The sequence below is a fragment of the Squalius cephalus genome (assembly GCF_949319135.1).
Source record: "Squalius cephalus genome assembly, chromosome: 16".
NCBI lineage: Eukaryota > Metazoa > Chordata > Actinopteri > Cypriniformes > Leuciscidae > Squalius > Squalius cephalus.
This window is the reverse complement of record NC_137137.1, coordinates 3,229,012-3,256,436: the sequence shown is the minus strand read 5'-3', so window position 1 is coordinate 3,256,436 and position 27,425 is coordinate 3,229,012. Positions and strand designations below refer to the sequence as shown.

General features: G+C 39.9%; 1 protein-coding gene across 1 annotated transcript in view; it reads left to right on the top strand.

Moving 5' to 3' along the window:
* The first annotated feature begins 17 nt into the window (after window positions 1–17).
* bicdl1 (BICD family like cargo adaptor 1) overlaps window positions 18–27,425 on the top strand; it is a 41,073-nt gene continuing 13,665 nt past the window's right edge. The window contains exons 1-3 of the mRNA XM_079897645.1: window positions 18–821; window positions 3,487–3,702; window positions 21,052–21,168. Coding sequence (XP_079753771.1) covers window positions 426–821; window positions 3,487–3,702; window positions 21,052–21,168 — 729 coding nt within the window. The 5' untranslated portion in view covers window positions 18–425. The remainder of the gene's footprint in view (window positions 822–3,486; window positions 3,703–21,051; window positions 21,169–27,425) is intronic.

Here is a 27,425-nt window from a genome sequence, read left to right as displayed (position 1 = left end):
TCACGGACGCAGAGAGCGCGCGCGGGGTTGGGAGGAGGCTCGCGCACGAGAGAAATCCGTGTATTTGTGTGTCGTATAGGCCAGGGATGTGAGCGAGGGGCGACGATAATGGGGAATAACCGGGACCCCGGTGCTCTGGAGTGGACACAACGACTGGACGGTGATCATAAAGGGGGTTAACGTGAAGGTCAGCCATCTCTAGAGTGTTCTAAACAGATTGATGGATTTTATTGGGCTAAATGATAGATTGATTGTCACTGGAGACGTTGAGGCAAGACAGTGATTAGAGCTCATATAACCATACTGGAAACGATTTACCCATTTCAATGGCGTTATCATCGACCCAGAGCCAAACAGGTCACCCGGACCCAGGACTAACGCGGGTTCACCGGGTCTAAAGCGCTCAATCTGTCGTTTTTCCGGCGATGTCCGCGTCTTGCCTCGACCTGCGCAGCGCGATTTCAGCACCACCGACGCTGGACAGCGACCGCATGGAACTCGCGCTCGATCCCGGCCGTCAAAGCTCGCCAGACACCGGGGAATATCAGACCCTCTCGCTGATACACACCGCGCCCGGGGGGCTCGGCATGGCTTTGGAGGAGGAGCTGGCCATGCTCACCGGGGAACGGGAGGACGATCTGGAGGTATCCGCCTCAGAGACACCTGTGAGCGGACAGGACTCTGATCTACTGTCGCTCTTCCGGCAGAAAGAGAAGGACTTGGTCCTCGCTGCTAAACTGGGCAAAGCTCTACTTGAAAGAAACCAAGACCTCACAAAGCAATATGACAAAATTACCAAGGATTTAAACGACAAACTGGAGGTGAGGAGCTCTAAAACTCCACTTGGGTGTAGCCTATACACTGCCCAACAGTTTGCATTAAAAAAATAAATAAATAAAAAAGTCTGAAACTTAATAAGTCAAGTTGACATGCCATAAGTTCTGCCGTCGGATTCCTAAAGTTTTCTGCAGAATGTTTTATAATTCGGGTTTTAGCGCGCACGGCACACACACACACACACACACACACACACACACACACACACACACACACACACACACACACACACACACACACACACACATTTATATATTAATGAGATAAACGATATTACAGAACTAAAATGATCACTTCACAGACCTCAACATTTGGTAAATGAAACACGACTAGGGTAACCAATAACTGTTTTTTCTTTTGTTTTTTTAGAAAAGAAAACTCTTCCTGACCTCACCCGAAATAAGTTATTAGTGTAAACGTGACTGCAAAACTTTAAAATGCAACCATAGTAAGTTTTCATGTCCCAGTGCATGCTGGGAAGGGAGTTGCATCAACTGAAAATAGAGAAAAATTAAAAGTAACCCCCCAAATATCAATAATCAAGTACATTTATTAGTAACACATTACTACATATACTTACTATATTAATTATGCATATTCATTTTATACAGTAAAATATGCATAATTACAAATAACTAACCATAAACCAAACCTAACATTAATTCTAAAGTAAGTATATGTAGTTTATTAATATTACTCAGTACTTATTTGAGTAATTACAATGTAACGACGTCACATTAAAATAAAGTGTAACCAATTTAAAGAGTGTAATTTAATACTTTGTTTATCAGTAGTGCTGTGATTGATTTTGCATGCATGTGTTGTGTGCAGTCAGTCTGCTTTTTTAATTAATAATCAGGATGTATCATAATATTAAGAGCATGATGAAGCAAATCATTTAAATGACGTGAAGAACACATTTAGCCTCCTAGTGTGTAACATTATTCCTCATGCTGAGCTCCTGAAGAGTTCCCAACTCCACCTGTCTCTCAAGACTATTTACAACTGCACAAATATGCATAAATCCACACATCTTAAATGCTAATGGTTTTTAAGACTCATATTATTATTTCTTTTATACAGTCAGAATGTCTATGATAGTGATGGCATTGTGAAAACACTAGAACCAGAGCGAACGGCATCCGTACATGCTGCTGTTTGTCAAGACTGCATCTGAGAAGCGTTTACTGTCACTGAATGTAGACTGTGTGAAGACGTTGACTGAGTTGAACCTTGTTCAGGCCTATATGGGCTTTGATGGTTTTTTCAGCGATGCTGCAAGCAAAGCTAATGTGCTTTGGCTCTTTTCAGCCGTCCGAGGGCCAGATACTCGACAGGTTCCTGGCAGTTCTCCATGTAGCTGTCTCTCCTGCCCGGTTCACATCTTTGACTTAAACCCCTCGTCTTAATCTACATCCTACAGTAGTTCATATATTTCTTTAATTACTTATATTTTTAGACAATAGCTCTTCATTTGAGGAATCCTTATTTGTTCATATTAACACCCTCTCACAAAAGCGAGTATAATCAGCATTGAAATGACTTCTAACGGTTAGTTAGTTTGATAGCCTTCACAGTGGATTTCACGGGCTTTAATCAGCGCCAGATTTCATTTTCTGCAATTACATCTAGTGCTCTCAGAGGTGCCGGGACTGAACCTCTCTGACCCTCTCAAACCATCAAATCCACACGTCTAACTAACATTACAGCTTTTCTGCCTCGCTTAGACAGGAAGAGACCATATGACCAACATGGAAGGTGACCAATCACCTGCTGTTCTAATAGGGGCGGGGTTATTTAAAATAGTTGATGCCACAATAGCTTAGAACTAATAGGGTTAGAACTAATACTGCTATATATAATACACAGACAAACAGAAGTTTAATTAGAATTTCTGTCTGTCCAAAAGTACTAAGTACAGAATATTACACAAATATACAAATGTTTGGGGTTGGCAAGATATTTTAATGTTTTTGAAAGAGTCTCTTCTGCTCACCAAGGCTGCATTTATTTAATCAAAAATACAGTAAAAACAGTAATATTGTGAAATATTATTACAATTTAAAATGTTCTATGTGAATATATTTTAAAATGTAATTTATTCCTGTGATCAAAGCTGAATTTTCAGCATCATTACTCCAGTCTTCAGTGTCACATGATCCTTCAGAAATTATTCTAATATGATGATTTGCTGCTCAAGAAACATTTCTAATTATTATTTTCAATGTTGTGAAAACCATGATGTATTTTTATTAGGATTTTTTGATGAACAGCATTTATTTGAAGTAGAGTCTTTTGTAACATTATAAATGTCTTTACTGTCACTTTTGATCAATTTAATGTATCCTTGCAGAATAAAAGTATTAATTTCTTCAACAAAAAAAAAAAAAATCATACTGACCCTAAACTTGTGAATGGGGTGAGTTACACCTCATTCAGTTCTCCACTCAACTCATTCACAAAACATTCAGTTTTATTGCCTTGATAGTTTATTTGCCACTTACAGAAAACTATATCTGTCAAAGATTTGATCTAACCTGGCAAACTTTGGCAACTCCAGATGATTAGTTCCTCGCATCCAGGAATTGAATTGGAATTTAAAAAGCATTTAATTCTAAACAAATATCAGTGACCCTGTTTCTCTTCCAGCTCCTGGAGCAGGAAAAACATGAGCTGCGCCGTCGTTTGGAGAGTCGCGAGGGTGAATGGGAAGGCCGGGTGGCTGAACTGGAGACAGATGTGCAACACCTGCAGGGGGAGCTGGAGAGACATCAGGTGCAGCTGCGGGAGGCCGACCGGGACAAGAGCCGAGCCATCAGCGAGCTGTCAGAACAGAACCATCGGCTGCTGGAGCAGCTCAGCAGGGTGAGTGTGTGTGTGTGTGTGTGTGTGACCCCCCTGGTTCTCCGGCATGGGAATGACGCTAAAGGCCGTAGCCTCTACCGCCAGTCGCTAGTGTGTCTCTTGAGGCCAGGGGAGGGAGGTTTACATGCACAGCTCTTACTGGCTGGTCTCCGTTAAGTGTAACAGGTGGAGATGCTAGCTGGAGTCACAGGAGGTAGTGCTTACAGTTTGCATGATGAAGGAATGTTTTGAAAATTTGAAGCTGAATCTGCTTGCAAAATTGTTCTATAGCAGTATTTTGCTTTATTTCTATGCAACTTTGATGTGTAGAATGTAGCCTGTTCCTGTAGATTGTTTTAGGTATTTATATAACACATTTCTTACACAGTTTCTTTCTTGGTGACACTTTACAATAAGGTTCCAGTTGTTAACAGGAGTTAACTGCATTAGTTAATGTGAACTAACAATAAAAACACTTTTAAAGTGCCCGCTATTTTAAAGGTTTCTAAATTTATTTGGGAGTCTCCTATAGGTTTACATGCATCCAAGGTAAAAAAAAAAACTCTTTTTGGTCTGTTCTGATTGGTCTACTCTGTTCTGATTGGTCAGATGACCCAGTCTGTTGTGATTGGTCTACTCTGCTCTGATTGGTCTATGCTCAGTCTGTTCTGATTGGTCAGATGACCCAGTCTGTTGTGATTGGTCTACTCTGCTCTGATTGGTCAGATGACCCAGTCTGTTTTGATTGGTCTACTCTGCTCTGATTGGTTAGATGGCTTGGTCTGTTCTGATTGGTCTACTCTGTTCTGATTGGTCAGATGACCCAGTCTGTTATGATTGGTCTACTCTACTCTGATTGGTCAGATGCTCAGTCTGTTCTGATTGGTCAGATGACCCAGTCTGTTTTGATTGGTCTACTCTGCTTTGATTGGTCAGATGACCCAGTCTGTTGTGATTGGTCTACTCTGCTCTGATTGGTCAGATGACCCAGTCTGTTTTGATTGGTCTACTCTGCTCTGATTGGTTAGATGGCTTGGTCTGTTCTGATTGGTCTACTCTGCTCTGATTGGTCAGATGCTCAGTCTGTTCTGATTGGTCAGATGACCCAGTCTGTTTTGATTGGTCTACTCTGCTTTGATTGGTCAGATGGTCCAGTCTTTTGTGATTGTGAACTTACAGCGAGTTGTGGAAACAAAATCCCCATTACCATATCTGAATTTCAGCTCTTCCTCAGCAATTGATACACAGTGATGAACGATGGAAAGCAGGAACAATGGCAAATGTGGTTATGTAACAGGAAGTGAGACTGGAATTGCTGACGACTTGTTTCTTTTAGGAGACTATAACCTTATTTGCTGTGCACTTTGATCTTTGAAACTTTGCAGACATTTTACGTTCACAAACAGCTATATTACACACTACATGAAAGGTAATTTTCAAAAAAGCATAATAGTGGCACTTCATTAATCTTAGTTAAAGGGGGGGTGAAATGCTCATTTTCACTCAATCTCCTGTTAATCTTGAGTACCTATAGAGTAGTATTGCATCCTTCATATCTCCAAAAAGTCTTTAGTTTTATTATATTTATAAAAGAAAGATAGGCTGTACCGAGTCTTTCCGGAAAAAAACGAGCGGCTGGAGGCGGGCCCTGTGGGCGAAGCTAAAGCTGTGCTAACGCGCCGAGCTAGTAACACACAGAGACAATAGAAGCAGTTTTACTCACCGAACCTTTATCATTGTGACTGCTCGATCCTTAAGCATTAGACGATCTGCAAATCCGTCGATCTGGGCTTTGTTTATAAAACAATCATCGTCGAAATGCAGGGAACAAACAGTCTACACAACTCCGTTTATGCTCAGGAAAAACAAACTCCATCCACTGGTGCCTTAACGCTGGGTTCTTTGGGAATCTGTCTTGCCCTGGCAACCAAAAACACACTTCTTTGGTGACATTGGCTTCCCAAAAGCCGGGCAGGGCGCTTTGATGGCGAACTGCTTTCGCTCTCTTGCTCTGGTCTACGAGTGTGCGCGCGCCCGCGATCTTACCGGAGAAGTGCCCTTAGGACCCATATAAGGAAATTCCGTTACATCTGACGTCACACATACCCATACTCGAAAAAAACTTTCCGAAACTTGTGACAAACCGGAAGGACAATTTTTGGCACAGAAATACTCCTTCAAACGTACAATTTAATTTTTGAAACTTTGTCCATGTTTAGCATGGGAATCCAACTCTTTAACAGTGTAAAAAACTCAGTATGCATGAAATGAAATAGCATTTCACCCCCCCTTTAATGATAATTTCTACACTGACTAATTTATTATTAAAATCAAAAGTTGTCTTTGTTAATATCATTAACATGACCCAACAATTAACAGTTGTATTATAAAAAAAAATTACAATCAGCTTTGGATAAAACCATCTACTAAATATAGATTGGTACCATTAAGTTATTAGAGACAATTTAGAGGTGAAGTATTTGGCTCTTGGCTCGCTCCTTACAGAGATCAAACCAGAAAATCATTGCCAAAAAAACCACATAGTGTTCTCATAAAAAGCCATAATTGATTATTGATTATGGTGGTTGTAAATCCATTCAGAGGGAGGTGGAAAAAACATGCACACTATGAATAAATTTCATGGCTCCGGCACACAGGGTGTCCCCTCAGCTTCCTGAGACACGACCACACGCAAACTCATCAAAATTACACTACACTCCATTCTGTTCTCAGAATTATGCAATCTACCTGTTCCACAGTCCAGCAGGGCGACCCAGGACATTTCACTGCACTTCTTTACATTGCGGCCAATAAATGAGGCAGATGGAAAAAAAAAACATTTTGTAGCTTTGGATGTTTTGTGTTTGACTATAATTTTTTTGCAAGTTTTGCAGTTTTGCTACTGTTGAACCTGAATGTGTTTTGGCCATCAGACAAAATCTTTGTCGAGTTTTGCATGTGTCATATATGTCACCTGGTTTCTTGATTGTAGTATTTAATTACTTATTTTCTGTAAAGCTGCTTTAAAACAATTTGTATTGCGAAAAGCGTCACACACACACACACACACACACACACACACACACACAAACCTTGAATCGAATTTAAAATGTATGCTAGTTTAATACAGTAATTCTCAGATGGTGGATTTGGCCAACCCAAAAATATACTACAGATCTTTTCTGATAGTATATATTCTGACAGCAGGAAAAACAACAATGCAACAAACAATGCTAAATTCAAATAATTCATTGCAATTAGCCATATAATCATGCATAGGTAGGAAAAAATTTTTTATAAAAATATTAGGGTTAATAAAAATAAAAATTATTTTAAAATCGAGTAGAAAATGCCTAGCCTGGTAATACCAGACTCTGCTACTTCACTTTGCTTCGTAGAGAGAGTCTGGAATAGCATAATAGAGAAGTGTTTTCTCTCTCGCGGGGGGCGCTTGTTTGAAGTTTAAAATCATTGGTTACCCGTAAGCCAATCACATAATGTTTGGTTATGGCGTGTGTTATGCGCATGCTCAGCCGCATCTAACTTCCACTGTAAACACATGTATGATGCAAAAACTAAACCATCGAGCGAAATACCGGAGTGAACATGGCTGTGAACGACTTTTGCAGATTATGTGAAGTAAATCTACGCAAGTACGCATTCACCACGGTACAATCAGCGTCTACGTCACGGCTCTCAGCCCGCCCTCTGTTCGTTGATTGGCCCGGCTGTTTTCAGGCCGGTGGAAAACTGAAAGATACGCTGCTATCTCAGACTGACTACAGGAGCGAAATGAAATTAGCGGAAGTAGGAAGTCTGACGTAGTCAGGCTAGAAAATGCCTACTTTATCCTTTAATGTTGACATCAAAATCCAGTTATTTCACTGTATATCTTGATATCACAAAATAGGATTTACATTATCCCATGTGTCTTTTGCATCACACTGGCTGAAGTCACCTCTAAAACATGATGGAATTTAAAATGATTGCCTTCTGAGAAATACGTTTAATCGTTGTAAATCAGTGACTGAGTAATGATGGGAAACTGGGGTTGATTGATTTGGCAGGAAATTGAGATTTGCAGGTTAAATGCCACACTGAGTTTAGTTTGTGCTTCAGTAATGGCAGGATCTTTGCACAACTCTTGTTCCCAGACGCGTTTGAATTGTCAGATTGAGTCTCATTGATTTTGCCCCAGGATGGCTGTGGTGTTGTGGCAATGACGCAGCTGAGGTCACCCAACAATCTCTTCCTGGATCTAAACACCAGCGTCCCCCTGACAGACTGATGTTAATGTTTTTACCGTTCAGATTTACTGCAGCTGTCCATAACACTCACACTCAGGCCTCATAATGCTTTAACGCTGTCAATCCTAGTCAATTTCATTTACTCCGACACACACACAATACACACACGTCCCATTACCACATGTGGTTCTATTAATGGTCACACATAATGGCAGAAGAATTGATGATGATAAACTAATCAAGACTGGCAGCACAAGGGCTTCCAGCTGAGGGCAATAACACCAGTAAAACCAGAACATTGTTATGACTTTCAGGAACAAATCCAAGCGCAGACAGTCTTCGAAACACAGTTTATTATAGACAGAAAAACTGGGAAAACAAAACCCACGAGGGGGCAAATAACATGGGGAAAAAATACAAATCACAAAACTAGACTTAGACTAGACTAGACAGCAATCGCTAGAAGAATCTTCACAGAGAACTCACACGACAAGACTACTCACATGGTACTGTAATACAAAACGAACCAGCACAGGACAGCAAACACAAGGGGCTTAAATAGGAGAGAAAATGATAAGGACAACAGGTGATACTGATTAAACAATAAATGACAAACGAGGAGAACAAGGGGGCGGGGTTAAGAGAAGGAGACAACACAAGCACACAGCCCAAACAAAAGACCATGTGCTTGTACACAAAACATGGGTCTGTCATGATCCTGCCTCAAGACTAAGGAAAAAACAAGGACAAGAGGGCAGAATCATGACAAACATGTTCTCAGAAAAGAATGAAAGGAGAATAAAGGCCCATTCACACCAGGAACTATAGTAGTTATTTTTTTAGAAGTTAAAATTAATAAATAAAAGAAAGATAAATAAATAAACGATAACTATAACTACATTAGCATTCACACCAGCGGACGATATTGTTCTGTTTATTCTAAGCACATACTGTCGTCTGCCACTTTAAAGGGTTAGTTCACCCAAAAATAAAAATTCTGTCATTAATTACTCACCCTCATGTCGTTCCAAACCCCGTAAGGCTTTCATTCATCATTTCAATGAACCTTATTGGTTCTTGCTGAAGCTCAAACGTTCTGCGAAACACGAGAATGAACCTCATTGGTTCTTTCTGAAGCTCAAACGTGCTGCGTAACACGAGAATGAACCTCATTGGTTCTTGCAGATTCTTAAACGTGCTGCGTAATACGAGAATGAACCTCATTGGTTCTTGCAGATTCTTAAACGTGCTGCGTAACATGAAAATGAACCTCATTGGTTCTTGCAGATTCTTAAACGTGCTGCGTAATACGAGAATGAACCTCATTGGTTCTTGCAGATTCTTAAACGTGCTGCGTAACATGAAAATGAACCTCATTGGTTCTTGCTGAAGCTCAAACGTTCTGCGTAACATGAGAATGAACCTCATTGGTTCTTTCTGAAGCTCAAACGTGCTGCGTAATATGAGAATGAACCTCATTGGTTCTTTCTGAAGCTCAAACGTTCTGCGTAACATGAGAATGAACCTCATTGGTTCTTTCTGAAGCTCAAACGTGCTGCGTAACACGAGAATGAACCTCATTGGTTCTTTCTGAAGCTCAAACGTGCTGCGTAACATGAGAATGAACCTCATTGGTTCTTGCTGAAGCTCAAACGTGCTGCGTAACACGAGAATGAACCTCATTGGTTCTTGCAGATTCTTAAACGTGCTGCGTAATACGAGAATGAACCTCATTGGTTCTTGCAGATTCTTAAACGTGCTGCGTAATATGAGAATGAACCTCATTGGTTCTTTCTGAAGCTCAAACGTTCTGCGTAACATGAGAATGAACCTCATTGGTTCTTTCTGAAGCTCAAACGTGCTGCGTAACACGAGAATGAACCTCATTGGTTCTTTCTGAAGCTCAAACGTGCTGCGTAACATGAGAATGAACCTCATTGGTTCTTGCTGAAGCTCAAACGTGCTGCGTAACACGAGAATGAACCTCATTGGTTCTTGCAGATTCTTAAACGTGCTGCATAACACGAGAATGAACCTCATTGGTTCTTACAGAAGCTCAAACGTGCTGCGTAACACAAGAATGAACCTCATTGGTTCTTGCAGATTCTTAAACGTGCTGCGTAACATGAGAATGAACCTCATTGGTTCTTACAGAAGCTCAAACGTGCTGCGTTACACGAGAATGAACCTCATTGGTTCTTGCAGATTCTTAAACGTGCTGCGTTACACGAGAATGAACCTCATTGGTTCTTGCTGAAGCTCAAACGTGCTGCGTTACACGAGAATGAACCTCATTGGTTCTTGCTGAAGCTCAAACGTGCTGTGTAACACGAGAATGAACCTCATTGGTTCTTGCAGATTCTTAAACGTGCTGCGTAACACAAGAATGAACCTCATTGGTTCTTTCTGAAGCTCAAACGTTCTGCGTAACATGAGAATGAACCTCATTGGTTCTTTCTGAAGCTCAAACGTTCTGCGTAACATGAGAATGAACCTCATTGGTTCTTTCTGAAGCTCAAACGTTCTGCGTAACATGAGAATGAACCTCATTGGTTCTTGCAGATTCTTAAACGTGCTGCGTTACACGAGAATGAACCTCATTGGTTCTTACAGAAGCTCAAACGTGCTGCGTTACACGAGAATGAACCTCATTGGTTCTTGCAGATTCTTAAACGTGCTGCGTAACACAAGAATGAACCTCATTGGTTCTTTCTGAAGCTCAAACGTTCTGCGTAACATGAGAATGAACCTCATTGGTTCTTTCTGAAGCTCAAACGTTCTGCGTAACATGAGAATGAACCTCATTGGTTCTTTCTGAAGCTCAAACGTTCTGCGTAACATGAGAATGAACCTCATTGGTTCTTGCAGATTCTTAAACGTGCTGCGTTACACGAGAATGAACCTCATTGGTTCTTGCTGAAGCTCAAACGTGCTGCGTAACACAAGAATGAACCTCATTGGTTCCTGCAGAAGCTCAAACGTGCTGCGTAACACAAGAATGAACCTCATTGGTTCTTGCTGAAGCTCAAACGTGCTGCGTAACATGAGAATGAACCTCATTGGTTCTTGCTGAAGCTCAAACGTGCTGCGTAACACAAGAATGAACCTCATTGGTCCTTGCAGAAGCTCAAACGTGCTGCGTAACACAAGAATGAACCTCATTGGTTCCTGCTGAAGCTCAAACGTTCTGCGTAACATGAGAATGAACCTCATTGGTTCTTTCTGAAGCTCAAACGTTCTGCGTAACATGAGAATGAACCTCATTGGTTCTTTCTGAAGCTCAAACGTGCTGCGTAACACGAGAATGAACCTCATTGGTTCTTGCAGATTCTCAAACGTGCTGCGTAACACAAGAATGAACCTCATTGGTTCTTTCTGAAGCTCAAACGTTCTGCGTAACATGAGAATGAACCTCATTGGTTCTTTCTGAAGCTCAAACGTTCTGCGTAACATGAGAATGAACCTCATTGGTTCTTTCTGAAGCTCAAACGTTCTGCGTAACGTGAGAATGAACCTCATTGGTTCTTGCAGATTCTTAAACGTGCTGCGTTACACGAGAATGAACCTCATTGGTTCTTGCTGAAGCTCAAACGTGCTGCGTAACACAAGAATGAACCTCATTGGTTCCTGCAGAAGCTCAAACGTGCTGCGTAACACAAGAATGAACCTCATTGGTTCTTGCTGAAGCTCAAACGTGCTGCGTAACATGAGAATGAACCTCATTGGTTCTTGCTGAAGCTCAAACGTGCTGCGTAACACAAGAATGAACCTCATTGGTTCTTGCAGAAGCTCAAACGTGCTGCGTAACACAAGAATGAACCTCATTGGTTCCTGCTGAAGCTCAAACGTTCTGCGTAACATGAGAATGAACCTCATTGGTTCTTTCTGAAGCTCAAACGTTCTGCGTAACATGAGAATGAACCTCATTGGTTCTTTCTGAAGCTCAAACGTGCTGCGTAACACGAGAATGAACCTCATTGGTTCTTGCAGATTCTCAAACGTGCTGCGTAACATGAGAATGAACCTCATTGGTTCTTTCTGAAGCTCAAACGTTCTGCGTAACACAAGAATGAACCTCATTGGTTCTTGCTGAAGCTCAAACGTTCTGCGTAACATGAGAATGAACCTCATTGGTTCTTGCAGATTCTCAAACGTGCTGCGTAACATGAGAATGAACCTCATTGGTTCTTTCTGAAGCTCAAATGTTCTGCGTAACACAAGAATGAACCTCATTGGTTCCTGCAGAAGCTCAAACGTGCTGCGTAACACGAGAATGAACCTCATTGGTTCTTGCTGAAGCTCAAACATTCTGCGTAACACGAGAATGAACCTCATTGGTTCTTGCAGATTCTCAAACGTGCTGCGTAACATGAGAATGAACCTCATTGGTTCTTTCTGAAGCTCAAACGTTCTGCGTAACACAAGAATGAACCTCATTGGTTCCTGCAGAAGCTCAAACGTGCTGCGTAACACGAGAATGAACCTCATTGGTTCTTGCTGAAGCTCAAACGTGCTGCGTAACACGAGAATGAACCTCATTGGTTCTTGCAGATTCTCAAACGTGCTGCGTTACACGAGAATGAACCTCATTGGTTCCTGCAGAAGCTCAAACGTGCTGCGTAACACAAGAATGAACCTCATTGGTTCTTGCAGAAGCTCAAACGTGCTGCGTAACACGAGAATGAACCTCATTGGGTCTTCCTGAAGCTCAAACGTGCTGCGTTACACGAGAATGAACCTCATTAGTTCTTGCAGAAGCTCAAACGTTCTGCATAACACGAGAATGAACCTCATTGGTTCTTGCTGAAGCTCAAACGTGCTGCGTAACACAAGAATGAACCTCATTGGTTCTCGCAGAAGCACAAACGTGCTGCGTAACACAAGAATGAACCTCATTGGTTCTTGCAGAGGCTCAAACGTGCTGCGTAACACGAGAATGAACCTCATTGGGTCTTGCTGAAGCTCAAACGTGCTGCGTTACACGAGAATGAACCTCATTAGTTCTTGCAGAAGCTCAAACGTTCTGCATAACACGAGAATGAACCTCATTGGTTCTTGCTGAAGCTCAAACGTGCTGCGTTACACGAGAATGAACCTCATTGGTTCCTGCAGAAGCTCAAACGTGCTGCGTAACACAAGAATGAACCTCATTGGTTCCTGCAGAAGCTCAAACGTGCTGCGTAACACAAGAATGAACCTCATTGGTTCTTGCTGAAGCTCAAACGTGCTGCGTTACACGAGAATGAACCTCATTAGTTCTTGCAGAAGCTCAAACGTTCTGCATAACACGAGAATGAACCTCATTGGTTCTTGCTGAAGCTCAAACGTGCTGCGTAACACAAGAATGAACCTCATTGGTTCTCGCAGAAGCTCAAACGTGCTGCGTAACACGAGAATGAACCTCATTGGTTCTTGCAGAAGCTCAAACGTGCTGCGTTACACGAGAATGAACCTCATTGGTTCTTGCAGATTCTCAAACGTTCTTCTTAACATGAGAATGAACCTCATTGGTTCTTGCTGAAGCTCAAATGTTGGTTCATTGGTTTTTATATCAGAATGATGTAGTTCTGACATATATCAGCCTGGGCTAACTACTAGAACTAACTAGCCAAATTTTGACAAAATTCAGCAAAATATAAACAAATTTTTTGTACAGTAGTAAGGGGTCAAGGTTTGGCCGGTTACCATCAGTAGTTCCCCTGGTGTTTTCAATTTGTTTAAGTAATTAAACCCAGAAGCTAGTTGGATGCTGATGGTGATGTTCTCTGAAGCAAGAAAGAGGCTCTGAATATGAGATAACTAGATGGGCTTGACAGATCTGCTAATGGATCTGTTGCTGCAGAGTTCAGACTCAGATGACCTTCCTTCAGTGGGACAAGCAACAGCAAGTGACATAAGGCAGAGTGAATCATGCATGAACTCAGGTGGGATTAGGGTTTAATCCAGATCCTCTTTCCTTTACCAACAGCATTAGGAACAGCCGACGGAAACAGAGCAAGAGAGGACAGCAAGAACGGTCTGCTGTTATGTAAATATTTATTTAGGAGAACAGTCTCCTGCTTTCTCCTGAGAAAGAAGAGTTTCACAAGAGAAAACTTTACTCTCAATATGATTTTCCCAATATAGCTCTATACTTTTATTATATGCAACAATTGCATTTTTAATTATTTATCTCAAGGAACATTTAAGAGAAACATCAAAAACATTTTAAAATAGGGTTTCATTTGTTAACATTAGTTAACATGAACTAACAATGAAGCATACTTCTAAAGCATGTATTAATCTTAATGTTTATTTCAGAATTTACTACTACATTTTTAAATTCAAAAAGTTATATCTGTTAATATTATTTAATGGACCTGAGCTGACATGAACAAGCAATGAACAGTTGTGTTATTAATAACTAACGTTAACAAAGATAAATAAAACTGTAAAAAATTGTATTGCTCTTTGTTAGTTAATGCATTAAGTTATGTTAATTGATGGACCTTGTCAAACATCTTAGACACAGTCGACATATAAATAAGATATTTTCTTCTGGAGGCACAGTGGCAACTTAACTAATGAAGTAGAGCTTAACAAGGTAAAGCCTAGCAAATACAGACAGCATTAATGTTTAGCTAATGTACTGAACATATTGTGTTGTGTTGGACAGATGCTTTCTGTTGCACACACACACACACACACACACTCACACACACACACACGTCTGCCTGCCAGTCCTGGAAGCAGGGGGTTGTCAAAAAAGCCAAAACCCCAGCAGCCTAATCTGATCAGAGAGAAGCATTTTACTAATTACATTACAAAGGTTGAGAGAGAGAGAGAGAGAGAGAGAGAGAGAGAGAGAGAGAGAGAGAGAGAGAGGATGAGGGGAGATGGACACCGAACAAAATAGACCCACATTTCAATATTAAGATGGAGTGATTTTATAAATGATCCCATTGATTATGTTCACTAGTTGTCTGCACTGGAAATGAATGGCAAATCATGGGTAACAGGTTGTGGGGTCAAACAGAAGGAGCTCTGAAACAGAAGAAAATCTCTATGGTTAACCCTGCTGAGTCGAGTCAAGAACCCATTAAAACTACAGTAAACTCACTGCCATTATGCTGGGGTTTTGTCGGAGTGTTGCCGGGGTGTTGCCAGGGCGTGGCTAGGTTGTTCTGTGTGGTTGCTAGGTGGTTTCTCCCTGTCTAGTTTGAAAAGGATAATGAGCAAGAGAGGGTTGAGAGGACGACACACAGGATGATGCTCAATGCTAATACTTAGTGTAGAGACTTGATCACATCACTATCAGCACTAGTTGTAATGCTCACCTTAGACAAAACTAGTCATTTACCCTAATTATTTTTTCATATTGCTGTTGCCAAAGGTACATAAAAACAATTTGAACGGAGGGTGCAAAAAAATCGAAACATTAAGAAAATCTCCTTTAAAGTTGTCCATTTATGTTCACGATTGTGCAGCATTCACTCACAAAAATAAATGTTTTATATATTTACGGTAGGAAATTTACAATATATCTTCATGGAACATGATATTTACCTAATATCCTAATGATTTTTGGCATAAAAGAAATTGACCCACACAATGTATTTTTGGCTATTGCCACAAATATACCTGTGCGACTTGTGCCTGGTCTTGTGATCTAGGGTCTCATTTTACTTGAGTGTCTCCAGTTTATTGCAGAAATGTCACAGGTATCCTCCTCTGACAGTATGACTAAGGCATGTCTCAGCACCTCCGATCACTATTCCCGCATATCGCTATGGCAACCTCAAGTGTCATGTTCAAATCCATGTGTTACCATGGGAACGTGACCCCCCCCCCCCAACCTCGGATTCAACGAATAAGACACTCTAAACGAGTGTAAAAAGGAGTTTCCTTTAGCAATGCTCTTTGTAATGTAAATGAGGCACAAATGAAAGAATAAGAGCCGGATTCGCAGTCATAAAAGAACATGCAACCTCACAGCATGCCATGTGACGTGCCTGCGGCTCAATACACACGAGTGAGTGTGTGAAACACGCGTCTGCCGTGGGTCATGTCGACCTGACAACATCAGACACGATTCACACTGAGATTACACTGCTGAATGGACACACACCAACATGACTAATGGTTCTATGATTATCATTAGTGAAGGTGATGCAAATGTAATTACATTTCAGTTTTAAACGCCATTATGAATGATGTTAGATCCTGTGGGAAAGAAAAAAAATCACTATGCAGAGATTATAAATGAAATCTCCTGCTTCTCAGATTTTAGCCCTGGGGAAAAGACTTGTCTCAAGATTTGCCAAGACAGTATACAATCAAAAAGTCTGAGATTTCTTTTTTAATAATTCAAACATTTCTCAACAGATTCTTCAAGACTGAATGATCTGAGCTGCTCCACATTACTTAATGTAATAACTATGTCTCATTTATAGCTGTTTTTAAGGGGAAAAAAGTATAAAAAATAACTGAGAATGTAGTTAAGTCTCCTGAGTGACCACTTTTCTCTCAGTTTAATGCAAGCTTGAAAAAATCTAATCACTAACATATAAACAGGAAGATACATACGACTGTTCTTCCTGTTTAACCACAAAACCAGCAGATCTTTATTTTGGTCAAGACTATAAAGCAGAATATAATCTCTTCTCAAAAGACGTCAGTCATTTTTGGATCTCGGATTGTGCCTTTCAACCAGGGTTATTATTAACTAAAACTATTAAAAGCTTTTCTGTTAATTGAAATAAAGCTGAAAAAATTAAATCTAAACTCCTAAACATAAATTAGAAATGTTGCTTTGGCAACTAACTGAAATAAGTTGAAGCACTAAAATAACTAACTGGAAATAAACTAAAGCTGAAATAAAAAAAATAATCCTAAATAATAATATTAAAAAATAATAATAATAAAAATGACAAGGATGTTACAAAATTACTAAGAATTAAACTAAAATGAAAACTGAAAATATAAAAGTATAAGATAATTCAAAATATTAATAAATAATACTAAAATAACCTTACTTGATCTCCCTCACATTCCCTCCCTGCTTCTCTTTCGTTTCATGAATCAGCCGAGCAATAAAGTATTCTTGATGACGTTTTTTTGGCTTAAACCTTAAACAATATCAAACTTACGAGAAGTTCAGCAATCTGATATGAGTCAAAGGACTCTTCAAGTGAAAACCTGCTTCTTAAAACAGTTCTTTATCTGTCTCGAGTCTTTATCTGTGCCAAAAGAAAGTTGAGTCCGAGGTCAAGATGGGTGACGCTCTCTGAAACAGTTTCCTCAAAATTGCTGAGTATTATTTTAGAAAAACTCTTTTATCAGGAGATTCTTCCTGTCAGAAAAAAAACAAAAAAACAGTGAATAAATAAAGTTAAGATTCTACAACTTTGACATATTGTGATGCACACTGTCAGAAAAAAAGTGCAAAAATGTTACTTTTAGTGGTACTTGTCACTTGTCAGAATCCTTAAAGGTGCAGTAAGCGATTTCTGAGAGATGCAGTTGAAAGTGGATCGGACCGGAAACCACCACACATTAAAAAAGAGAAAGGCCGTGTGTCCACCAAAGCGTTTTTTCACGCGGCTGGCGTATTTTTTAAATTGCTTTCAATGGGAATGCTGCGTTTTTTAAAACGCCATGAGCGTAACGAGGCGCTAAGCATTTTTTCATGCTGAAGCGCTGAGCGCTCTGTGTTTTTTACAGGTTGAAGAATGTTCAACTTTGGGTAAAACGCAGCGCTCATCACTCTCACTTTTTACCCAACCGTCCAATGACAGTGGAGGAGGGGCGGGACTAATACCACACCGACCAACCGCCACATTCTGCTTGTACAACGTCAACAGACGACAACAACTAGCATAATAACGGAACAAAATCATTTAAAACAAGAGCCAGAGAAAATACTTTACATTTTATCTACATTTTAATATAGAATCAACACAGAAACAAAATCTGTGTGAAATGAGATACTAGTAACACTTTCGCGGATATTCCGTATCATAACAAGCAAAATGCAGCGCTGCCAAAACGCTCTCAAGCGCTCATAGCTAGGCATTTTCAGCTAGCTAAAAACGCTTTGGTGGATACACGGCCAAAAGGTCAGAGGAATATCACTGGATAAAGAAGGGTTATGATCACTGATCAAGCAAGAGCTTCAGGACCTGTGTTAATATTAGAAAAGCTTTCCAGCGCTGGTTGTGTTTTTTCTGCTCTATACGTGAGTAACACTGGTTTTGCTGTGTTTTACAGTTGTTGTAATGTCAGCTCTAGTAACAGGACAGTTTTGAGTGTCTGTTTGTCTGGAGCTCTTGCTTGTAAATAATCTTGTATACTTTATGTAAATGTTTTTGTCGTTCGTTTGTCATCTTCACTTTATTTTTCGCGAAGCATTGTTTTGCTCGTTTCAGCAATGATAAAGAGACATCCACTCTTGTTCATGTGTTTTGGGGGCAGAGCAATGAGTTTGTTTGGGTTGATTTCACATATTAACAGTAGCCACGTTTAAATGGACAATTTCTGTTTCAGTCGGAATGAAATAATTTGGATTGATGATTGATTCCCATTTTGAATATAGTCTTGGTTAAAGAATTATAAGCCATGAAGCAAGCCAATCAGCTACGAGGTGAATCGCAGCACTACAAACGTTGATGTAAAGTGGGCGGAGCTAAAGAGATCATTTGGCGTTTTTGGTGTTGCTTTTTTCGACTCTCTGATTGGTGGAATTTTCTGTACAGCATCATTGGTAATGTAGTTTTTCAACAGGAATTCCAATATTAAACAATTTTTAAAAATAAGATGAAAAAATGCGAGCTGACGGCTTCAGCAGAAGCAAATACCATAGATTAACAACCTTGTAGCTCAGTTTATTTATTTTTTTACTTCACTGCACTGTATAAATAAAGAGTGGCATGTGACTACATGCATTCCTGTGTATATATGGTTATGATATGATAGTTATTTCAATTGAACTTCTTTTAATGTTTGTTTTGACTGTCACAATGGTGAAAGACATCCATCTAGAGCATCTTTACAGAGAAAAACGTTGGAAAAGCAGTGCAGTGGAATGCAAAAACACATTCTGTGTGAACGGCCCTGGAGTTAAATCACAGTGTACAGCAGGTTACTGGATCCTGCGTATAATCTGATAGAATTCTAGCCTGGCAAGCCAGACCCACATCAAGATGTTATGTCTGGCAACTCACCATAGACACGGCTCAATCCGAGGGGCGGGATAAACGGCTGTCTTTCAAATTCCCTCTGCACGCAATAGGACAGCGCTTCAACCAACCAGAGCGTTTTCCCAACAGCGGAGCTAACGTTAGTTGATAGATTAAACTTTTGCCATATCTGGCCGGAAAAACTACAAACACATCTTCCTTTTTTAAGAATGACTTAAGTGCCGTTCTTTGCTCTTTTCTCAAAGAAAAACTTAACTCCAAGTCCTCCAGAGTCCGCCAAAGCCGATTTGAAAGACTGTTCGCCAGAAGCAGCAACTCTTCTTTGTTTTCAAGTAACAGGGAACCGTCACAACTCTGTCGTCATTATGTTAAGCCCGCCCCGCCTACTCTATACACGACATGATTGGCCTGACCCAATTTAGGTTTTTCCAGCATGAAAGTCAATGGAGAGTTGCTAGACTACCCTGGCTGCAAAATACATTTTGCTGCCGCTAGGGTGCGTCTAGATTTCTAGGCTAATAGAATTCCTGAAAAAAACATATTCAGTGCGAGATATTGCAGCAGCAAAGTTCATACGGTCGTGAGTGTCATAGTCGTGTTTGTACGTAGCCGGGACTCGTGGCGTGGGTTGCCGTGGTGACAGTCACAGATGAAGTGAGTCAGTTTAGCGACTGCAGTCTTGCTGATGGTAATGAGTGTTTCACAGCTGCAGTGGCCTGATCGCAGACGTCCAATCCACACACAGATCTCTGCTGGAATCTGCTACAGATGCTACAAAATGCCAAGTGTGATCAATGAGTGTGTGTGGGTGTGAGTCTGGGGGCGTGTGTGTGTGTGTGTGTGTGTGTAGGTGGGGTTTCTCTGTAATATGACTCATGCTCTAGATTATTAGCGGCAACAGGCTTTGTTTTTCTTTTAATACATTTCTGTTTGAAAAAATATAACGTTAACAGGCTTACTGTTAAGAAAGCGTGTGCTAACATTATGAAGATAGTCGGAAGGTTAAAAATCAGCTCTTAATTCCTGTAACAGGCTCAGCTGGTCATCAAGCAATGTCTATTTAACATGCTACTAATTTCTTCAAACAAACCTCTGAATAACTTAATGCCATTAACCTGGCAAACTTAGCTAATCCAGTGGCTCAGAAACACACAGTATCAGCTGGATATCTTCTAAACCTGATTTCATAAAACAACAACAACAACAATTTATAATAATAAAATAAAATAAACAAATTGTTAAATACAGTGGCTCAAAGTCAGTCATAGTATCAGCCCAGTGCCTTGTAAGGTTTGTACAAATATATAAAGTAATAAGTAAGTAAGTACAAATAATAATAAATAAAGTAGTTTCAATTAATTGCTAAAAATGATCATAGTACCAGAAATTGTCATATTATGCAGCCTTTGTAAACCAGATTTTGTTAAAATATCAAAATATAAATTAAATAAATAAATTGTTATTTGTGTGAACCGTCCTAGAGTTAAATCATAGTTGTAGAAGTTAAATCCAGTGGCTCATAGTGGTTTAAGTACCTTGTAAACCTATAATAAAATAATAATAATATTAAAATGTAAAGAAATTAGAATAAAAAAATGTAATAGAAAAAAGGTTAAATCCAGTGACACAAAAACGATCATAATCATCATAATTTAAAAAGACCCTGGAAATAAAGAGTCAAGTGCATTGCATTGTGGGATACAGTATATCACACACTGGCTGCAAAGTTTAATACAAAGTGCTATTCCAAATTCATCCAGTGGTTGTGCACTGCTCATTTTGGCAAATGTCCTGGTAATCCGTTCATACAGGCAATTTATATACTAGTATTCACAGTATACATGACTAGTATTCACAGTATACATGCTGCACATACAGTACAAGTAGCCTATATAGACCAGACGTCTATGGGAAGCTAACAGAAGTTTCTGTGTTTGTGTCCACAGGCCGCCGAGGTGGAGAAACAGTTGTCTACTCAGGTTCATTCTTTACGGGATGATTTCAAAGAGAAAAGCATCTCCACCAACCAGCACATGATGCGCCTCGAGACCCTACAGGCCGAGGTGAGGCATTGTGGGATCTGGATCTTATTTATTTACAGACAGTCATGACACCATGATATATTTCAAAATCTGCTTTCCTCTGTTTTCCTTCCTCAAATGATTATTTGTATCATGCACTAAACAGCAAGGGCTTGAAGTAAGTGCTCATGAACCGCTTCCTCTTGTCTGCATGCTCATTCTGGATGTGTGTGTTCTGTGATGTGATCTCATTGTGCGATGCAAAACGCTGCTGGATCATATCCTGATTGCTCCGTTATGTCAGTCTTCTCGCTAACTCATCATTGAAAGACGGACATGTAATTGGCTCCTGGAGTCTGTGATGTGACAGCGCAGGACAAACAATGCCAGCTTGAGTTTCACGGGCCGTCATCAATGGACGCTGGTCTATTCACAACAACCATCTCAAGCTTTGTTCAATTCTGAACTGAGGAAACTGTATTAAGCGGAAAAAGCTCTGTTTCGATTAGCTCTGTTTCAAGACCTATAGCGATCTCCCTAACAAGATCGCAATTTACATCAATTTTGCAATTTGTGTCCTTCATAGGGAAGGCGATCCCAGAATGCATTGCGACAAGCTCAGTGAAAACATTCATCCAGGGGTGTGTTTCCCAAAAGCATCATTAGCCAACTATAGTCAAAAGTGTAAAACTTTAGCATAATGGTCCATCGTTAATATTAACATACTATGCAGGAAGTAATGCAGGACTAATGAGTAGTACTATATTAACACTTCAGCTACTGCTAATAACTAATATTAACTAATATGGAAACAAGCTTAACTAATCAGTAAGTAATATCAAATTTTGGACTGAGGTAGTTCATTATGTAATCAATAATTACTGGATGAGATTGGCATCATTAAGAACTAATTATGAATTAGTCATCAAATGTCCAGCATTAATCTGGCATTAATTTGAGTGTAAAATTAGTGTAAATTTGGTCATTTAAGTGGTTGAACGACAAATTTGCGCACAATACGGTTTCAGAAAAAAGTCGTGACTATTGCTAGTTGATTTCTTTAACAATGCATCGTACTATGGTAGTTAAGCAGCGAGTTACGGACATTTATTAATCATAAAATGACCCATACATATTTTTGAGTGCATGTGGACGATAGACAGGAAGGAAGCTCACGGTTTTGGAACAGAACTAATGTCTAGAAGATTCAGTAAATATTCTTTGTATAGAAGAGTGTTTTATTTGCTACAGCACAAGCTCATTAACATATGAGCACTTACATTTACATATCAACACCTATTCATCATTCAGCAACTTGGACCAACCTGATGATCAGAAGTTAGCCAAAAATAACAAACATAATTTATGCAGAGAAGTCTTAAAGGTACAGTAGCAAAACCAGTCTGATTAAGAGTCAGAGAGAGGAACGAAAACGGCTACGAAAACTATTTCGGAGCAAGAAACCTTCTACTATCCTTATCAATGTCTAGGAGAAAAAAATGAAATGCTGAAAGAGGGGAGAAAAACACTCTTCATACATACATCATACATCCACATCTAATGCATGTCTGGTTTTGTATGCATGTGTAAACCATGTTGTCTCTTCAAATATTTTCAACTATATTTTGATCTGATATAATGGATAAAAAAAATTGGTATAGGAAACAATTTTCACTTAGAAATTGCAAATAAATTTCACAAATAATTAAAAAGAAACGACAAGCATCACATTGAATTAAATGTGAAATTTTGAAGTAAAAAAAAAAAAAAGTGTAAAAAAGAAGTTCAATGTCCCAAACTTTTGGACCCCACTGTATATCAAAGTAGCATAATAATAGCATCTGATTCATTACTGATTTATTCATACCACAGTTTATTCAGAATACAGAGATCTACACAGTACTGAGATGAAGTGTGTCAGGGTTTACTTGCGGAGGGTAATTAGCCCATGATTAGTGGTCGATACAGGGATGTGCTGTCCGTCAGACCAGAGCGGATTTACAGGATCAGTTTCTCTCTCTCTCTCTCTCTCTCTCTCTCTCTCTCTCTCTCTCTCTCTCTCTCTCTCTCTCTCTCCATCTCTCTCTGATCACTACAGAGACAACATACAGTATAAAGAAGCATAGATGAATTAGTGAATGAGAACAAGGCCACTTTATTAGGTCACCTGTTCAATTGCTCGTTAACACAAATATCTAATCAGCCAATCACATGGCAGCAACTCAATGTAGATGTAGACATGATCAAGACGATCTGCTAAAGTTCAAACTGAGCATCAGGTGATTTAAGTGACTTTAAACATGTCGTACTGCTGATCTACTGGGATTTTCATGCACAACCATCTCTAAGAGTTTACAGAGAATAGTCAGAAAAAAAGGAAATATCCAGTGAGCTTCAGTTATGAGGGAGAAAAGGCCTTGTTGATGCCAGAGGTCAGGGGAGAATGAACAGACTGGTTCAGCTGATAGAAAGACAACATTAACTCAGATAAACACTCAATACAACCGAGGTCTGCAAAAGAGCATCTCTGAACACACAACACACCAAACCTTGAAGCAGAAGAGCTTCTCTGAACACACAACACACCAAACCTTGAAGCAGAAGAGCATCTCTGAACACACAACACACTAAACCTTGAAGCAGAAGAGCATCTCTGAACACACAACACACCAAACCTTGAAGCAGAAGAGCATCTCTGAACACACAACACACTAAACCTTGAAGCAGAAGAGCTTCTCTGAACACACGACACACCAAACCTTGAAGCAGAAGAGCATCTCTGAACACACAACACACCAAACCTTGAAGCAGAAGAGCATCTCTGAACACACAACACACTAAACCTTGAAGCAGAAGAGCATCTCTGAACACACAACACACAACACACCAAACCTTGAAGCAGAAGAGCATCTCTGAACACTCAACACACCAAACCTTGAAGCAGAAGAGCATCTCTGAACACACAACACACTAAACCTTAAAGCAGAAGAGCATCTCTGAACACACAACACACCAAACCTTGAAGCAGAAGAGCATCTCTGAACACACAACACACAACACACCAAACCTTGAAGCAGAAGAGCATCTCTGAACACACAACACACTAAACCTTGAAGCAGAAGAGCATCTCTGAACACACAACACACTAAACCTTGAAGCAGAAGAGCATCTCTGAACACTCAACACACCAAACCTTGAAGCAGAAGATCATCTCTGAACACACAACACACTAAACCTTGAAGCAGAAGAGCATCTCTGAACACACAACACACCAAACCTTGAAGCAGAAGAGCATCTCTGAACACTCAACACACCAAACCTTGAAGCAGAAGAGCATCTCTGAACACTCAACACACCAAACCTTGAAGCAGAAGAGCATCTCTGAACACACAACACACCAAACCTTGAAGCAGAAGAGCATCTCTAACACACAACACACCAAACCTTGAAGCAGAAGAGCATCTCTGAACACTCAACACACCAAACCTTGAAGCAGAAGAGCATCTCTGAACACACAACACACCAAACCTTGAAGCAGAAGAGCTTCTCTGAACACACAACACACCAAACCTTGAAGCAGAAGAGCTTCTCTGAACACACAACACACCAAACCTTGAAGCAGAAGAGCTTCTCGGAACACACAACACACCAAACCTTGAAGCAGAAAAGCTTCTCTGAACACACAACACACCAAACCTTGAAGCAGAAGAGCATCTCTGAACACACAACACACCAAACCTTGAAGCAGAAGAGCTTCTCTGAACACACAACACACCAAACCTTGAAGCAGAAGAGCTTCTCTGAACACACAACAGACCAAACCTTGAAGCAGAAGAGCTTCTCTGAACACACAACACACCAAACCTTGAAGCAGAAGAGCTTCTCTGAACACACAACACACCAAACCTTGAAGCAGAAGAGCTTCTCTGAACACACAACACACCAAACCTTGAAGCAGAAGAGCTTCTCTGAACACACAACACACCAAACCTTGAAGCAGAAGAGCATCTCTGAACACACAACACACCAAACCTTGAAGCAGAAGAGCATCTCTGAACACACAACACACCAAACCTTGAAGCAGAAGAGCTTCTCTGAACACTCAACACACTGAACACACGACACACCAAACCTCGAAGCAGAAGAGCATCTCTGAACACACAGCACACCAAACCTTGAAGCAGAAGAGCATCTCTGAACACACAACACACCAAACCTTGAAGCAGAAGAGCTTCTCTGAACACACAACACACCAAACCTTGAAGCAGAAGAGCTTCTCTGAACACACAACAGACCAAACCTTGAAGCAGAAGAGCTTCTCTGAACACACAACACACCAAACCTTGAAGCAGAAGAGCTTCTCTGAACACACAACACACCAAACCTTGAAGCAGAAGAGCTTCTCTGAACACACAACACACCAAACCTTGAAGCAGAAGAGCTTCTCTGAACACACAACACACCAAACCTTGAAGCAGAAGAGCATCTCTGAACACACAACACACCAAACCTTGAAGCAGAAGAGCATCTCTGAACACACAACACACCAAACCTTGAAGCAGAAGAGCTTCTCTGAACACTCAACACACCAAACCTCGAAGCAGAAGAGCTTCTCTGAACACACGACACACCAAACCTTGAAGCAGAAGAGCATCTCTGAACACACAACACACCAAACCTTGAAGCAGAAGAGCATCTCTGAACACACAACACACAAAACCTTGAAGCAGAAGAGCTTCTCTGAACACTCAACACACCAAACCTCGAAGCAGAAGAGCTTCTCTGAACACTCAACACACCAAACCTTGAAGCAGAAGAGCATCTCTGAACACTCAACACACCAAACCTTGAAGCAGAAGAGCATCTCTGAACACACAACACACCAAACCTTGAAACAGAATAGCTCCAGCAGAAGAAACACACCGGTGACACTCCTGTCAACTGAGAACACAAAACTGAGGCTACAATTCACCCAAAACTAAGAGACTCACTGAAACTGGACAATAGTAGATTGGAAAACATTTATTTGCCCGGTCTGATGAGTCTGGATTTCTGCTGCAACATTTAGATGGTCGGGTCAGAATTTGGTGTAAACAACATGAAAGCATGGATCATCCTGTCAGTTCACTAAAGCGATACTCAAGGCTCTTTAGTAGCAATTCTCCCATGTGAAGTGTGTGTACTCGAGCGAGGAAAACTTCTGTTCTATTTTAAGAGCAAATGCTGCAATGTCTGGGTGTTCCCGAAAATGCCGCCAGTGCCAGACAGTGAGATATGGGCGTCTGTTCCAATCCATGACGCTTCTGGGCCGACCAGGACATAAATACACCAGTGTCACTGTCTAGTTCGGCTGATTTCAAATGAAAGTTTGAAGATAAGCAGAAGTACGCATTAAATGTCCAGGTGTGGCGTACGGTTAATCACACAGAATCCCTCAGTGCTGCTGCTGAACTAGGTTAGCAGATCTAGGTCATAACATGAGGGAGAGACACCAAAACTTCTGCTCATGTTCGTTTCATGCGCTGAACACACACATCACCACTCTTTTTTGAGGTACTTTTCATGGGACCTACCTTGTCTAGGTCACATTTCGCCATAAAACAAGCAAACAAGACATTATATGTAGCCTAAAGTAAATTAAACCTATTTTAGGTCCAGTCAGATTAAGTCTGTAGTATTGTGCCATTATTTTCAGGACAATTAAACACATTCTCCTCTTCAAATTCTCTTACTGGATTTTTTATTTCTCAATGATGATTCTCATTAGATTCACATCAGGGTTATTATTGTTGGCTGAAACTATTTAATCATTTCTGTTAATTGAAATAAATATAAATATAAATATTAGTTGAAAAACTAAAAAATGTGAAATATTGCTTGGCAATAAGCTGAAATAAGTTTAAGTTGGAAGCACTAAAATTATTTAGTGGAAATACATTAAAACAAAAACTAAAATAGAAAAATTAAATCTATATAGCAATACTAAATAATAATAATAATAATAATAAAATGACAAAAGAACATTACTTAAAATATAAAAAATAAAAGTCAATTCAAAATAATAATACAATTATAATCAAACTAAAATACTGATTCCGAATTATGTAATGCTTAAAAATTCTTTTCTTACTTAGTATTTTTCTCTTGTTTCCAGTCCAAAAAAAATCTTAAATAAAGATGCATTTACTAGACAAGTAAAATGACAAGATATTATGTCTTGTTATCTGAAAGAATTTAGAGTTTTTTGCCTAAAACAAACCATTGTTCTTACACCATTGGCAGATAATTTTGCTTGATTT